This window comes from Gorilla gorilla, chromosome 17 (assembly GCF_029281585.2).
Source record: "Gorilla gorilla gorilla isolate KB3781 chromosome 17, NHGRI_mGorGor1-v2.1_pri, whole genome shotgun sequence".
NCBI classification, from domain to species: Eukaryota; Metazoa; Chordata; class Mammalia; order Primates; family Hominidae; genus Gorilla; species Gorilla gorilla.
In genome coordinates this window covers 72,514,069-72,530,114 of record NC_073241.2, presented here as the reverse complement: position 1 = coordinate 72,530,114, position 16,046 = coordinate 72,514,069, and the positions used below count along the sequence as shown (strand labels likewise).

At 34.3% G+C, this 16,046-nt stretch overlaps 1 protein-coding gene across 2 annotated transcripts; it reads left to right on the top strand.

Moving 5' to 3' along the window:
* Positions 1-5,607: 5,607 nt before the first annotated feature.
* Positions 5,608-15,279, top strand: SYT4 (synaptotagmin 4). 2 transcript variants are annotated; one of them, XM_019014191.2, is made up of 4 exons: positions 5,608-5,916; positions 8,772-9,580; positions 11,336-11,456; positions 12,522-15,279. In XM_019014191.2, the coding sequence occupies exons 1-4, from the start codon at positions 5,883-5,885 to the stop codon at positions 12,827-12,829; spliced, it is 1,272 nt and encodes a 423-aa protein (XP_018869736.1). In that variant the 5' UTR covers positions 5,608-5,882; the 3' UTR covers positions 12,830-15,279. The 2 variants fall into 2 exon arrangements, with proteins under 2 accessions (XP_018869736.1, XP_004059402.1); XM_004059354.4 differs by having other exon boundaries at positions 5,611-5,916; positions 8,772-9,586.
* Positions 15,280-16,046: the final 767 nt, after the last annotated feature.

Sequence of the window (16,046 nt, the reverse complement as noted above, 5' to 3'; positions counted from 1 at the left end):
TTCTATTTTTTAGCTCTGTTTCTTTTCCTGATTTCTCAGTTTTTTTAAATTTTCTTTTAAGAATCAGATAATTTCCTGAGAGGAAAAGTGACTTGCAAACTGTCAGTTCACCTCTCTATAGCTTCCCTTGTATCTTGGCCCTAGAATCTTTAGCTGTCTCATCAATTCATAAATGCTGTAATAAAAACTTTTTCAAACACATTTCATATGACTTTCTAATTATTTTTGGAAGGTCTGACATAAATAAAGTCCACTATGACGTAAATGGTGTTTTCCTATATCTCTAATTCTCTAACATAATATTTTATAAGATATAAGCGTGTTGGAATATATATGTATTTTAGATACAGATAGATATAGATACAGAAACAGATGTAGATATAGGTATAGTCGGTTGCTTTTAACTTCAGAATTACAGAATCCTAACTCAATTTAATCATTCGTGTTGCAATGGACATTTATAGGTTGCCTTCAACTTCCAGCTATCAGAATGCTGCCATGTATATTACCAACCATGGACCCTCCTGGCCCTGTGTAAAAGTTTCTCTGTTATTTATATGTGCTAGTGAGGAGATTGTTGGTTTGTTGGCTTGTTGGATACATACACACGCACGCACACACACACATATATATCTATACTTCTTTCAATGGTGTTCTACTACATAATCATTGAAGATTATAGTTTCTTGATTTTTAAGTCCATTTCTTTTAATAAAATATCATATATTTTAATATCTTCTCACTTTTCTTAGAATTCCTAGTAATCCTTTAATAAATATTTGAGGAAATATCTCTGTTCTCTAAGAGTTTTCATGCCTTGAAAATAATTTGAATTTTACAGTTTGAATTTTTACAGAATGACAGTAAAACTTTGTCATCCCAGATAAAAGGCCCAAGCCTGGAATTAAAATAGTCTGTAAGTGGTTGGAAGAAGTAATAATGTCTACAACTAACAGTTATGTTGCTGTATATTTCTCATCAATATTTTTCACAATTTTGCTTTACGCATTTGATGGTAAGCTATTTGGAGCATAAGCCTTAAAAATGGTTGCTTTTTATTGTCAGTATATACTTTCACATAGTAAAACTGTATATCTTATTTCTTTTGATGTTTTATTGTTGACTGTTTTTTTTTCCCAGAGACAGGGTCTCACTCTGTCACCTAGGCTGAAGCGCAGGAAAGCGATCGTGGCTCACTGCGACCTTGGCCTCTTGGGCTCAGATGATCCTCCCATCTTCACCTCCCAAATAGCTGGGACCACAGGCGCATGCCACCATACTCAAATATTTTTTGTAATTTTTGAAGAGATGGAGCTTTGCCACTTTGCCTAGGCCAATCTAGAACTCCTGGGCTTAAGCCATCTGCCTATCTCGGACTCTCGAAATGCTGGAATTACAGGCATGCCAGCATGCCCAGCCCTCCAAAAGTGCTGGGATCACAGGCTTGCCACCAAGCCTAGCAAGTTTTATTCTTGACTTTTTAACTTAATCCTTTACATTTCTCTATGTTTAATAAATCATTGTGCATTCTGTTATTTAAGTATTTTGGCCACTTTTATTTAAGTATTTTTACTATGAGCAGCATATGGTTAAACTTTATTTTTTAACTCAGTTTAAGATCTTTTACCTTGGAATTTGTCAATCTTCCATGCTTACTTAGATGATTAGATTTTACTCAATTTATCTGCTTGTTTTTCTTTTGTATCATTTTTATGATTCATTTTAACCTTACTCTTGCTTCCTGTTTTTTTAATATCTGTCTATTTTATGTAAGACTATATATAATCCAGTAATTTTTTGAGCTTTAATCCATGCCAGTTTTACCAGTGTTTATCTTTATATTTTCAAAATAAATATTGTCTAATAATAAAACATTTTTACATCTCCATTACCTGAAATGAATAATTTAGCGTACTTCTGCTCTGCCCAATCCCAGTTTTTTAGTGATAATGGAAGGCTAAGAGAGGTCTTACTTAGGAATAGATTGAAAAAGGAGGGAGAAGAGCTAGCAAGAAATACATTCAAGATGAACTGAAAGAGAAAAATCTTCTAGGATGGCTCTAGATCAAATTATTGCTGAGATATCAAGACTTAGGAATTTGAGAAGTGTATTCAAAGGCCGCAGTGTGAAGGCAGGCCTAAAAAGTAAAAATAAAATGGAGATAGGAGTCATAAAAATAAATTAGTGCAGAGAAGATAAAAAAATAAGAATCTTGTGGAATATTTGTGGTTAGCATTAGTGAAGGCCTTTGGTTTATCTTTTTGGGAATTGTTGGTATGTAGATCAAGGATATGTCAAGCTGGCTTAAAAGACTTCACTAGAGATAGTGTTGTAAGAATTTGAATCAGAAGAAATCCATAAGTGCTGATAAGTCAGAAACTTCATAGTACAAATGAAACTTCAACTGATTCTTAAAGGATAAAGAATTTATAGAGAGATACAGGGAAAGAAAAAATGCAATCTGTGTAAGAATCATAATGGATCCATAGTGAGGGGGAAAAGGTCAATAAGAAGAGACTGAATAAGATAGGTGTGATGGCTGTAGAATAGTGCTGACCAGAGTAGAAAGAACAAGGCAAAATAAGTATGTATGTAATGATGATCTCATAAGTTTTTTGTCTAGTTCTAGAGAGAAAAGCTGTCAACTTCTGTAGTCTGTAAGCTCCATGAAGAAAAAGATCATTTTTTCTCATTTTGACAAATATAAATCACTCACTTAGTAAAAATCTAGTGATACATGTTTAATATGTGTTGAAAGAAAATAAAGAAAAGAAGAATGAAAGTTTACTTATTTATTTGGTGGTTTGGGTTCACTGTCATATATGAACTATTAAATGCACATAGTAAATGCTGAATATGTTGAAGAAAAACAAATGTAGTAAAGGGATTTCTGTGATACCAAATGAAGAGGGATTTGTCTTGCAAGATTTTTACTTGGGTGTGTTTGTAATATAAATCTATTCCGTTAACATTAGAGTCAGCATTCATAATATAATAATATGGAACATTGAAACAATTATCCATTTCCCATCATCAGATACTTCAGTCTGCTCCACCCACATACCAGTAGGTAAAATGATATTTTAGTAAAGTGATATTTTATTACTAATGTAGGTTTTACTAAAGATTACTGAAGATCATGGCAACATTTTCAAAACTTTTTGAAATTATATTTTTCTTAGCATGAGGTTCTAAATACTTTCACCAATAATATTTTTCAAAGAAAAGAGAAAATATAGAGTGAACTATACAATTAATAAATAACATAAACAATAATTTAAAAATCAAAATATATACTAAATTTAATTACGTTATAAAATAGAATAAAATCATATAATTAGTCATCAATAGCTTTCAGATTAAACTGAATTTCTTAAAACTAAATTCAAGTGTTCTATTAATTGTTTCTCAAATTATGTATAGACATTTGCAATTGGAAAAGAAAGTAATGTGAAAGTTGAACCATTTTAACAGTGAAAAAATCATTCTGAAGTAAATACTGCCGCCTGCACAGAATGGTCTGTGTTTGCCAAAGCAAGAACTTGTTTGAGGCTGTGTGTTTTGGGTGGTGAAAAAGTGGTTACCTAGCAACAACTCCTCCTCCCAAGTCTCCCCTGCTAGAGCGGTATTTTTCACGTCAGTAAATTGGTTACTTGTTTGATGGATCTAAAAAGAGTAATTCAATAATGTGGTAGGGTGTGAATCTCAATCATAAAAACGTACAGGTTTTTCTCTGTGTGGGGTCTGTCTACTGCCCACTCCTCATCTGGTGTTGCTAGAAGCTTGTCTAAAGAGATTGAATAAATACCTAAAATGTTATTCATCAAATGAAAATGAGGGAAACTTCAGGCATTTTAATTAATAACAGTTCTTTTCAGTTTGCTTATAAAGCAAGCAATGAAATAGTTACTTAGTCCACAATAGCATTAGCTCTGGGCAAGAGGTAATCTTATCACGATGTTTCCTCAGATGTCAGACAGCAAAGGATGGGGTGGGTTCCATAGAAATAGAGTTTAAACAATCTATGCAGTTTACAGATAACAACATTATACCATCTGAAGGTAAAATTAATGAGATACTAATTTATATAGAACAAACACATAAGGTATTTATGTTTACAACAAGTGAGCTTAAACATATGTTAGCAATAACTTAGCTAGAAAATATATACTTTAGTAAACATCACACCATGTATTTGGTCCACCTATGTTATGCATCACAAATAAATGCCACTTATTCTTTAACCTAATGGATATTTATTTCTAGGGATAACCCTACAGGGTGCATGCATGCATAATTAAGGAAATAGGTAATCTGAATAAAGTGAAATGATAAAGACACAACCACAGACTCTGCCAGCAGAAAAATTAAATACAGCAAATTAGTTTGTGTGTTTTCATAGCATGAAGATATAAAGTTTAAAAAAATCTGTTAGAGGAACACTCCAATGCCAAGTATGTGGGAGCAAATAGAATAGCAAAGAAAAAAGACTGGTTTATAAAATTTTCCATGATGCAAAGAACTGAAGCCAATTTCTCCCCAGACAGAGCCCTGATGCTCTGGGCTGCTGCTAGCCAATGTGCAGGGACCTGTCACTTGCACAGTAGCTTTCTGAGACTCACCCTGTATCCCTTCTCCCACATCCCAGCACACACTGAATGTCATTTCCTTATTAACTCTAGAGCAAAGAAATTCTTTGCAGAGCAATAATTGACAGTTGGAGTTACAGCTTGACTTCTTTCCTTTGAAAAATTGCTAAGCATTTGTTTTAGAAAGGCACACTCTTCAGATTCCAATGAATCAGAATCTGACACCATATTTTTCACAGTTTTTCACCTCCGAGAATATCATCAGTTTAGAAAAAGGAATGCTTTCCTTTGAAATAACCAATGTTACCAATGTTACTTTAGATGTTGGCCTGATTTTGGAAACTATTTTGTACAAACGTACTAGAAGTCAGGCCTTTTAACCATAAATGTCATTTCAGAAGCACCTTATTATTTGCAAAAGTCATAACTGAGAGTGACTCTGAATATCCAAGGAATTATCCCCATCTGTTCCTAAGTGCTTTAACTGGTCAAATGTCAGATATTAAAGGGAAGAGAGCTGAGAGACCAGGAAAGATCAACTGTTCCAGCAAAATATTTAGACTAATAATTTATTAGACCATAAAGGATTATACTGGGGAAACTATCTTATATCAAATGCATCAATTTGTAGTGAATCTTTTCTAAATGTAATAAGTATCATAGGTATAACATGTCAAAGAAAAAAATTAAAAAGCAAGAAAACATGTTTTTGCATCTTAAAAAGAGTAATTTGAAGCAGAAACTTCTCCTCTGTAAGTTACGTTATTCTGAAAATTCAGAAACATATTTTTATTCATCTAGGTGATCAGGAGATTTTATATTAGGAACTGACAGGGATCAGTTTCAGGGCTTATCTCGGTGAGCCTCTGAGCCCCCACAAAACAGCAAAGCTAATCTCTAGTGGTCCAACAGTTAAAATAATTGATGAGCATGTGTTGAATCCTCAAGAGAGGAGGGAGGAAGCAAGAAGGAAAGCTTGAAGGGAGGAGGGGAGCGGGGCAGGTGCTGATTTCAGCCCTGTAGCGTCAGGATTGCGTCAATTCGGGTTCCAGCCACGTCTGGAGTCTCGGAGACGAGCTTCTCAGAAGAGCCAAAACAGGAACCGAGGTGGCAAATCACTGTGCGAGGGCGAGTGGACCTCCCTCTTTGCCTCCTCCCTGTTCCAGGAGCTGGTCCCCTGGGCTCTGCGCTGTTGTTTTCAGCGCTCCGAAAGCCGGCGCTTCAGATCCAGGCAAGTGAATCCAGCCAGGCAGTTTTCCCTTCAGCACCTCGGACAGAACACGCAGTAAAAAATGGCTCCGATCACCACCAGCCGGGAAGAATTTGGTAAGCAAGTTACTGAACTTATGACTGCGGTTATTCCTTGAATACTCTGGGGTGGACTGTTTATTCATTTATTTTTTCCCCGGGTGTTGAATACAGATTTCCTAGGTAGTTAATTTAAAAGGAAAATGAGAATGGCAGTCAGGCAATTGTGGCTTATTTCTGCAGCTTCTCTCCCTTCCTTGGTATCTCTCTCCCTGAAACTGTCTTCTGTTAGGGAGAATTTACCTTCAAGAAGTTCTTAAATTTTCAGGTACTTCTGTAAATTGCAGCATGTACTGAGTAAAGAAAAAGGGGTCTGTTTTTCCCATGTTGGTTTCATCTATTTTGTAGGTGATTCTTATTTGTAGGTAAATCTAAATTTTATTAGGAGAAGATAAATATATCTCTGGTTACATTGGGGTTTGATCTTGGTTAAAAAAAGCAACTTGTCTATTGGGGTTTGGCAATGTATATTTTATTACAGGGCGTACCATATGGGTGTTTTTCTCTGCTATGTCTTTCTTGTATCTTTGAAATATGTTGCTAGTGAAAGACAGAATCATATGGTAGCAGGGTTAAAGAGAGTTTCAAAATGAACTGGCTCAGCCCATTTCATTTCACTGCTGAGCTAACCAAAGCCCAGAGAGATGAGGGAAGTGTTATAGGTTGCACAATTAGCTAAAAGCTGCTGGAAACTTGAATTAGGGCTCCAATTTTCCCGTTCAGTTTTCCTTTTCTCACACCAAGTTTTTGGTTTCAGTACATAAAATTAGACGTACTTCATAGAATAAAAAAAGTACTATTTTTAGATCCCAGTATATTCCAAAGGAAAAAGGTCAGAATTTTACTTACACATATTTTTTAAATCATGAAATTTCATAGAAGATTGTGAAGAGGAGTGATATCTACAGATGTGTGATAATTGTTATTAAGCTGAGTAAAATAACTATGATCTTGGCTTTCAAGATTGTAAGACCTTATCAGTAGAGAATACATAGGGAGTAGATAAGTGTTTCCACGTTATAGGAAATGTTTGCCATTTGACATAACTATTCAATGGGGACAATTTGTGATATTATGTTCATAAATGAATTTCTTTCCCAGGCTTCCATTTGGGTTATTGGGTTTATTTTGGTATGACACTTATTCCCAATTCTTCATTTGAAACCTGAATGATTTTCTAATATGGAGGAATTTTTAGAGACTGTGCCAGTGAAAATATGTTCTAGCATGGACTATCAGTCTACTTTTAAAAAATGATTTTCTACTGTTTTTATTGTTTTTACATTGGCTAAAGAACTCTCTCAGTTCATGACTTTGCTTTTGCTCCCTGGCCTTGGGTTATTATGGTCCAGGAATGTGGGTGCATTTTTTTTTCACAAAGCCTTGAATAGAAGGAAAAACTGAAAAGCTGATACCAAGTTTAGCTGATTATCTTTAGCTCTTGCTTTATACTATAGTAGTCACTGTTTCTTTTTTCCACCTGGAGAAGTCAAAGGTTTATTTCATCTTTACATGATTCAGTTTCTGTACATTAAAATACAGGATTTTTATTGCGATTTTATTGGCCTTTTTATCTTCTATTTCATTTGTCTTTTCTTAACCTTACATTCTCTGAGTTCAGTTTTGTAATTATGAAGTAGACTGGCAGAAGATTTGGGGGGATGGGGAAGGGAAGTAACAAAAGACTGGATTTCTTGTGGTTATTTAGAAAAGTTTTAACCCTTTCTGGGCTGGAACTTATAACTTTATTATTTACTATTCAGGATAAAAAGCATATTGCAGTGGAACTAAATGTATATAATATTACATTAGTTATTTTCACTTTGATAATATTAAGCATTGACTCTATGGATTCACTATGTATAGATGTAGTAATACTGCTTTTACTTCCATAGTGTTACTAACCATTTGTTCAAGAAAGATGCTTACATATAAAATAGGATAAGCCTTATGCATAATTGATATTACCTAATGTCAGTAATTTAATGTGCCATCATTCAAGAAAATAATGACAATTTCAGTTTGATTATCATTTGCCATGCCATGTGCTAGGGGAAGAGACAGTTATAGATAAAATTGAACTCTAAATCTCACTGTTCTCATTACATGTTAAGGAATGCTGATTCACTTATAACCATTTTTCTGTTTTTATCTTATTTAAGTTTAATTAATTTATACTTTGTATAATTCAGTGTTTGACTGAGAAATTTGGGATTGTCATACAAAGGGATGGTAGTGTTATAAGTTACAAAATATCGGTACCTTGTTGCTCTTCTGTTTTTGTTTTACTTTCTCTAATATATGTATATTTCTTTTACCACTGTTCCATAATTGGGATGAAAATTATTAATGAGTTTGTGGCAATGGCAAATATCGTTTCACAATCAATTTCCTACAATTGAGTGAACCACTGAGTCCCTAAATGTTTGCTGCTTGAATTCTGAGTAAAGAACTACTTAGAATTCCAGTAAAAAGTGATGCTCTGGAAAGCCTCAAAATGACAATAAAAAATAATGAAATTAGTACTGATCCATCATATTGTAGCTGTCTCATGTTATCTGAGAAAACAAAGATAGGTCAGAGTCATTAAGCATTCCCCCATATCTGATTCAGGACCATTTTCATCTTTTTATTTCATTAGTGAAAAACCACTGAAATGAAGGAATTTCTAGCACACTTTATGTTTTTCCTGTGGGGATGTGTTTGTACCTGAAGTTAGTGTGAAATATACACTTAACTCATACCCAGAACAGTTGGAAAGTAATTCAATCTATCCAACCTATAGCAATTGCTAGCTCTATTAGGCTTTTCAAAAGGCTCATATCTCCAGCTCTGCTTCTTTAATGTATATTATTGGTCATTTGATTTTTCAGATGAAATCCCCACAGTGGTGGGGATCTTCAGTGCATTTGGCCTGGTCTTCACAGTCTCTCTCTTTGCATGGATCTGCTGTCAGAGAAAATCATCCAAGTCTAACAAGACTCCTCCATACAAGTTTGTGCATGTGCTTAAGGGAGTTGATATTTACCCTGAAAACCTAAATAGCAAAAAGAAGTTTGGAGCAGATGATAAAAATGAAGTAAAGAATAAGCCAGCTGTGCCAAAGAATTCATTGCATCTGGATCTTGAAAAGAGAGATCTCAATGGCAATTTTCCCAAAACCAACCTCAAACCTGGCAGTCCTTCTGATCTGGAGAATGCAACCCCGAAGCTCTTTTTAGAAGGGGAAAAAGAGTCAGTTTCCCCTGAGAGTTTAAAGTCCAGCACTTCCCTTACTTCAGAAGAGAAACAAGAGAAGCTGGGAACTCTCTTCTTCTCCTTAGAATACAACTTCGAGAGAAAAGCATTTGTGGTCAATATCAAGGAAGCCCGTGGCTTGCCAGCCATGGATGAGCAGTCTATGACCTCTGACCCATATATCAAAATGACGATCCTCCCAGAGAAGAAGCATAAAGTGAAAACTAGAGTGCTGAGAAAAACCTTGGATCCAGCTTTTGATGAAACCTTTACATTCTATGGGATCCCCTACACCCAAATCCAAGAATTGGCCTTGCACTTCACAATTTTGAGTTTTGACAGGTTTTCAAGAGATGATATCATTGGGGAAGTTCTAATTCCTCTCTCGGGAATTGAATTATCTGAAGGAAAAATGTTAATGAATAGAGAGATCATCAAGAGAAATGTTAGGGTAATTTATTTTCAGTGCTTAAAGTATTTATAAACAATCTTTTATGTAGCATTTTGGTGTCTAAGGAATTTTTATTAATATGATAAGCTTGTACATATTATCCTTACCATGTTTAATTATTATTAATTATAATCTAATGGAGATCAAGGGAATAGAACAGATGAAATAAAATTTAATCCGTAACTGAAATACTCAAAGTGTTTTAATGATGTAAAATAAATAGGCATTCTTTGTGGATATTTAGATATCACCTATGTAAATACTTTTGTTAATCTCTATCATAAATATTTTGACAGACACTGCTACTTTAAAATACAGGTGAATATTTCTTATTCATAAGCAAGTTAACAAAGAGATATCAAGGTCAACATAATTGAATTTAAAATTGAAATTTAAAATTAAATCAATTCTTCCTGAAGATTTGGAAATTGTATTGACTTTCCATGGAATTGCCTTTCAAGGAGGAGGCATCACGTCATTTTCAATTATAAATGCTCATCTCTAAATTGTATAGTAGGAAATGAGTTCCGCTATTTTTGTAGTTATACTACTCTGGTAGTTCTGGGTTTATTAGAAAATAGTAAGACATCAATGAAACAAATTTAACCCCATTTTCACTTTAAATTTGAAACTCGATTTCAACAGTGGTATTTCAGAGTAACTTCTCTCTATAATACAATGATTTATAAAAATCAATAAACATACTAATTTGTGTTTTTTAAACAACATAGTGTTTCAGAGCTGAAAACCTGAGAGCTCATTTTGACTGTCTCCTCTCCTACTGAAATTAATGATGGTCAAGGTTCAGATACATTCCACAGCTTGTTTGAGACACCCGGCTGGTTAAGTGACACAGTGGGAATAAGGATCTTTCTTCTACTCTTATTCTCCTTAAAGTGCCTACTTATACAGCTGTCCCATATTAGTTTTTGTATAAATATATTGCAGTTTTAGTTTTGTGTCAGCTATCACTCTTAGTTGCAAACAAACACCAAGTTAATATATTGTTACTTTCAGCCAAAACTTTTACTTTGAATTATTGGATATCTTATCTATTGTCTTTAAAGTACAAATGAAATCTAAGTAGCACGCAAAGAAGGACGCTATGACACTGTCCAAAAACAATGCTCTCCAATACTTAAAATCAATTCATTCCTTGGCTTAAATGGAAACTTGCTGTTGTGAAAGAGGCAGAGAATTTTAACTCCATTATCCCTCTGGTCCAGGAATGTAGTTGGGATCAGAATAATTCTCTCTGGGTCTGAGTTCAAATTTCAATATGTCGGTGCTAAAGAATTTGAAATCAAATCAAACTTATCTAATTTTTTGCATGAGTATGTGTAGAGTCATTTGACCCAACACATACTCATGCAAAGAATTAGATAAGCTTTATTACTATTAATAACTTTGAAAAGTAGAGATGTTATTAAAAACCAAAAGCCAAAAATAATCCTGTGTAGGATATAATTTAAGTATCCTGTAAACATTTCTAAGTAATGGGTGTGGCCAATTTATTGCTAATTTTAACTTCCTGTAGTACCAAACAAGACCACAAGATGGCAGGCAGTGGTTTTTCAAGCAGCGATGGTAGTGCTCAAAAGCTTTTAGTTACTCTTCAATTCCTTAGAATATTAAAATAAAAATAAGTAAGATTACATTTAAATGACGATGTTATTTAAACTTTAATGAAAGTACAAACTTCAAAGTTAAAAAGATAGAAATACTTATATCACATTTCTCTTTCTGCAGAAGTCTTCAGGACGGGGTGAGTTACTGATCTCTCTCTGCTATCAGTCCACCACAAACACTCTAACTGTGGTTGTCTTAAAAGCTCGACATCTGCCTAAATCTGATGTGTCCGGACTTTCAGGTAAGAATGCTTCTGAAATATTCAGATTCACTGTATGATTGGAATGTATTTGACTGCAAATGAGCCCACCTACTCTTACTCTTCTATCTTTTCTCTAATACCTTATGTATCTGCTATAAAAGTTAGCTTTTAGTTTTACGACTAACTTTACAAAAAATGAAACAAAACACCAATTTTGTGTTGTATAGCACAATGAGAAACAAAATAAGCTACAGTTTAAAATTACCTGAGTTCAAATCTTAACCCTTCCATTCACTAGCAAAATATGATTGGGTATGTTTCTTAAACTGTACAAACTGGACATAATGCTACTCATCCTGAGGGGCCTTGTGAGAACTAGAAATACATACTTCTTCAAATATCATCTAATAATATTATTATTATTTAATGATGGGAGTTGAAAACATGGTCTTAAAAGATTAGATTGTGAAGCTAAAATTAACTCATATGGTGCCACCAGAAAAAGGCAAAAGTAATTGTGATAAAGTAGCATGAACTTAAAATCTACATACTAACAATGACACAGAGAAGCTTAACACTAGGAAACAGAAAGCAAATCCAGCCTGTGACTAAAGAAATTCATAAAAGTTAAAACTAAAAAGAATATTGCCATTGTGGACTCTAAATCCTCATTCGATGGAAAACACAGCCAAAAGTCAGGGAAATAGACTTACCCAAAGTCATACAAGTCAGTAAAGCTACATGTTGTCTAATATATTTTTTTTTCCTTCTATCCTATTCTCTGGAGTAAGTTAATAGTAATCAGAATGGGTCCATAGAACATTCTATTTTCTTTCCTTTTGTGTTACTTCTTTTCCTATCATTAATTTTTTCCCTTATTCTCTAATTTAGAACTTTTTTCTCTTATTTTCCATATTCTTCCTTATTTTCAATTCTGTTGACAAGAGAAATGCCAAGTTTTATCCATATTTTTCTGTTGTTTTGACTTGTTTTCCTGGTAACCACATGTCATTGGCATGCCATGATCTCTAAGGGCACTGTTATCTTGATATCAGCTCTCCAGCCCAGTTATGCCATTGTAATGCCTGTTATGTTCCACTGCAGATCCCTATGTCAAAGTGAACCTGTACCATGCCAAAAAGAGAATCTCCAAGAAGAAGACTCATGTGAAGAAATGCACCCCCAATGCAGTGTTCAATGAGCTGTTTGTCTTTGATATTCCTTGTGAGGGCCTTGAAGATATAAGTGTTGAATTTTTGGTTTTGGATTCTGAAAGGGGGTCCCGAAATGAGGTAATCGGGCAGTTAGTCTTGGGTGCAGCAGCAGAAGGAACTGGTGGAGAGCACTGGAAAGAGATCTGTGACTACCCCAGGAGACAAATTGCCAAGTGGCATGTGCTCTGTGATGGTTAGCATCCTAGCCGTGAGTTGGAACTTAAAGGTTTTTACTAGGCAAGGAGAAATTTTCTTTCTTTCGATATTGGATTGCAAGCTTGGGAAATCAAGCTACCTTTTTGTTGTTGTTGTTGTTGCTAGAAATGGATTGAATTAGTAGACCAGAAAGTAACTTCAAATGTGTATCGTGATAGTTTCCCTATTTATTAGAAGAGTTGGATAAATTTTCTTAAGATATTCAATATCTCCTTCAGATTACCAGTGATATAACTAGGAATAGTCAGACATTTTATGAATACTGTGCCAGAATCCCAAATTATAAATGTGACAATCTCATTGGAACATGTCACAAAAAGTTAATGTGATTAAGATTTAAAAACGAAAAGTATGCCTTGCCTTGTGAAAATTTATCCATTTATCTTCAGGTTGGGGAAATCAATTTTTCTTTAAATCCAAAGATACTAAAAAAATGTCCTCCAGTTTGTATTTATTAATTCTGTCATGTGCAAATGGTTGTCCTGCATATAAAAGTATCTGGTCATTTCAGTTTGGTTTGTAATTATTTGATGCAATTTTATCATAAGAGTAACTCAGATTCATTTCAAAAGGACAGTGAACAACCTGAGAAATTATTTTATCAAAGGGCTGAGTTGAGAACACTGTGGCTGAAAAATAATTTTTCTCCCCCCTAAGGTTACATGTGAGTCAAAATTTTGTAAAATATAACCTCACATAAGAACCATGGCCTTGGATTATTCACTGCCTGTCACAAGCCTCAGTGTGGCCTGAGAAATCCCTATGTACCTTCGTGAAATTGTTGAATTAGTTAGTGAATAAAGAAATAAACTTCAACTAGAAATCCAGTTAGAAGTGCAATTTTCTTATAGGAAATAGGTATAGTGTGCAAGTGTACTTTTAAGGCCATCGTTTGTACCCAGAGTCGGCATGGCCACCTAAGTCTTCATTTAATTTATTGTCCCCCAGAAAAGATTAAGATGCTACTTGAAAAGACTGTGAAGATTTTTTACATTGCCAGATGAAAGGTGTTACTTAACCAACAAACAAATGTAAGACTACAAAATCGTTCAAGAGCAGTTCTAATATAATTTACATATGTTCACGCAAAATATACTTAGGCTGTCAAATTAGCACAACAAAGAATGTGTTTCACTATCTTTTCTAGGCTAATTTGTCTTGAGCTGTTGTCTATAGAGCAGTTTACAGACTTGTGTCTTGTATCATTTTCCAGTGCCAGAGTTCTGAAATTCATTCAGAACCTGTTAGATTAAAGCTGCACTCTGTGATTATTTGAAAAGAATTAGCTTGAGAGTAATGTCACTATATTTGAGTTCTTAGAGAAGTATGAGTGGAACTTGAGTACAGTTGAATTATTAAATATGCAAGTTAGAAATTAAGTCTACTGAAAAATTTACATTTTGAGTCAGGTTTTGTGTCAGTACTTTAGCAGTTTTTGAGAATGTGTTTGATATCACAGTGTTTGTAAATTCTATGAAAAATGCATTTTCCAAACAACTTATACATGCTTTTTATGACTATGCCTAATGTAAAGAAAATGTATTACACTCTGTATGTACAAAGATTAAAAATCAACCTCTTTTTTGTGGTTTAAAATGACTTTGGGATTAAAAAAGCATATTTCCCAATCATTGTCTTCATTCCACTACAAAGTCACCTCACAGCATCTTGCTCCACTTGGCATCTCTGTGAAAGCAACATGAAATGAACTGTAGTAGGTGTGTAGTTTGGGGAAGTCAAATGGCCACTTTATGTATGTGCATTTGGTATCATGGGCCATGGAACAGAATATATGTTGGACCTCTGAAAAGTTGTAAGGGGCCAATTCTAAGTATTCTTCATGGCAGCCAGAAGTTAATGGTGGTAGCAGCTGAGGTATGGTTGTTGGACGAGGCTGATTTTTTTTTTTTAACATGGAACAATGAAACCAACAACAAACATTTTTAAAATTAAAATGGATAATTTGTAAATAGTTTATAGCTTTTAAAATTTAAAGTGTTTTTGAGTGTGAAAAGTTGAGTAAAACTATTTGCAACTGGTTTTCAGAAAAGAAAGAAAAGAAACAACAAAGGAATTGAAACAGGCAGGGAGATCTTAATACCTAATTTCATCATTTCTGAAAATGTACTGTTTTAGAATGTATTACAATATCAATGTGAATATCTTGAATCCTGTTACAAATCCTGCACTGTATTAAACATGTAAATTAATTGTTTGTCTGATTAGCCAATCTCACCACCCAAATGGGGAGGTATACATGTTTGAAGAACTGTGTAACTCAGTAATTGATTTGTTCTGATGTTGTAACTCAATAGAAGTGTTTTGGAAGGAAGCATGGTGTACGAGACAGTGTCTGTTCTTTTGTGCCAGCTCTGTATGATGTTTGTAAGACCATGTTTGTAAGACATGAATAAATTGCTGCTTTTGCCCAACCCGTTTCAATGCAGACTTTCTGCCAATGGACTCTGTAATAAGGCTTCTCTTATTGCTGACTGGATATGCAAGTGGATCTCCTTGCATAGGTTAGGGACCATTAATTACTGAGCATCAGAATCTTTAATACACCTTTTAAAAAAATCTTCATAACAATCACCTGGAGCAGATATCATTAACCTTATTATACAGAAGCAAAACTTGAGGATCAAGGAGCATAGGCAATGGAATCAAGTAGGAAGGAATAGTACTCAAGAGGATTTCATGGCCTGCCCTGCCCTTCCCTCCATACCATTCCACTCTCCTCAAGGGGACCTCATCAACTGGCTTTGCTAGGTGTTTAGGCTTATTCTCACATTCTTTGACTTTTTTCTAAATTTTATTCACTTTTCTATGTTTCATTTACTTTTCTCCCCAGTATTTTCAGCCACCATTCTTTATTTACTCTTCTATTTTTTCCATTATCTCATTTCTTATTTTAACATCTTTCATTACCTGTTTCATATCACTGCTTTTATATTCTTCTTTTTTTCACATCCTGAGAAATATTTGGTTAATAAAATGATGAGGACCTGGATGTCTTATTTTTTCTTAAAGAAGGAGGAAAAAACAGACCAGAACATCTATAATATATTACTATTACACACCAGCTAAGGCAAATGGGAACAACAGGACCCACCACCTGGAGAATCAGACATTTTTCACAGCTCTAGTCTCTACAGAAATATTCTATGGTAATCACATGTTGAAAAAAATGGTCTTGCAA

Bases quoted from the DNA above. Each gene is read 5' to 3' on its own strand.
- SYT4 (XM_004059354.4), top strand. From the start codon at position 5,883: ATGGCTCCGATCACCACCAGCCGGGAAGAATTTG. The intron at 9,587-11,335 runs GTAATTTATTTT...CTCTTTCTGCAG, and splicing joins TCATCAAGAGAAATGTTAGG to AAGTCTTCAGGACGGGGTGA. The intron at 11,457-12,521 runs GTAAGAATGCTT...GTTCCACTGCAG, and splicing joins TGATGTGTCCGGACTTTCAG to ATCCCTATGTCAAAGTGAAC.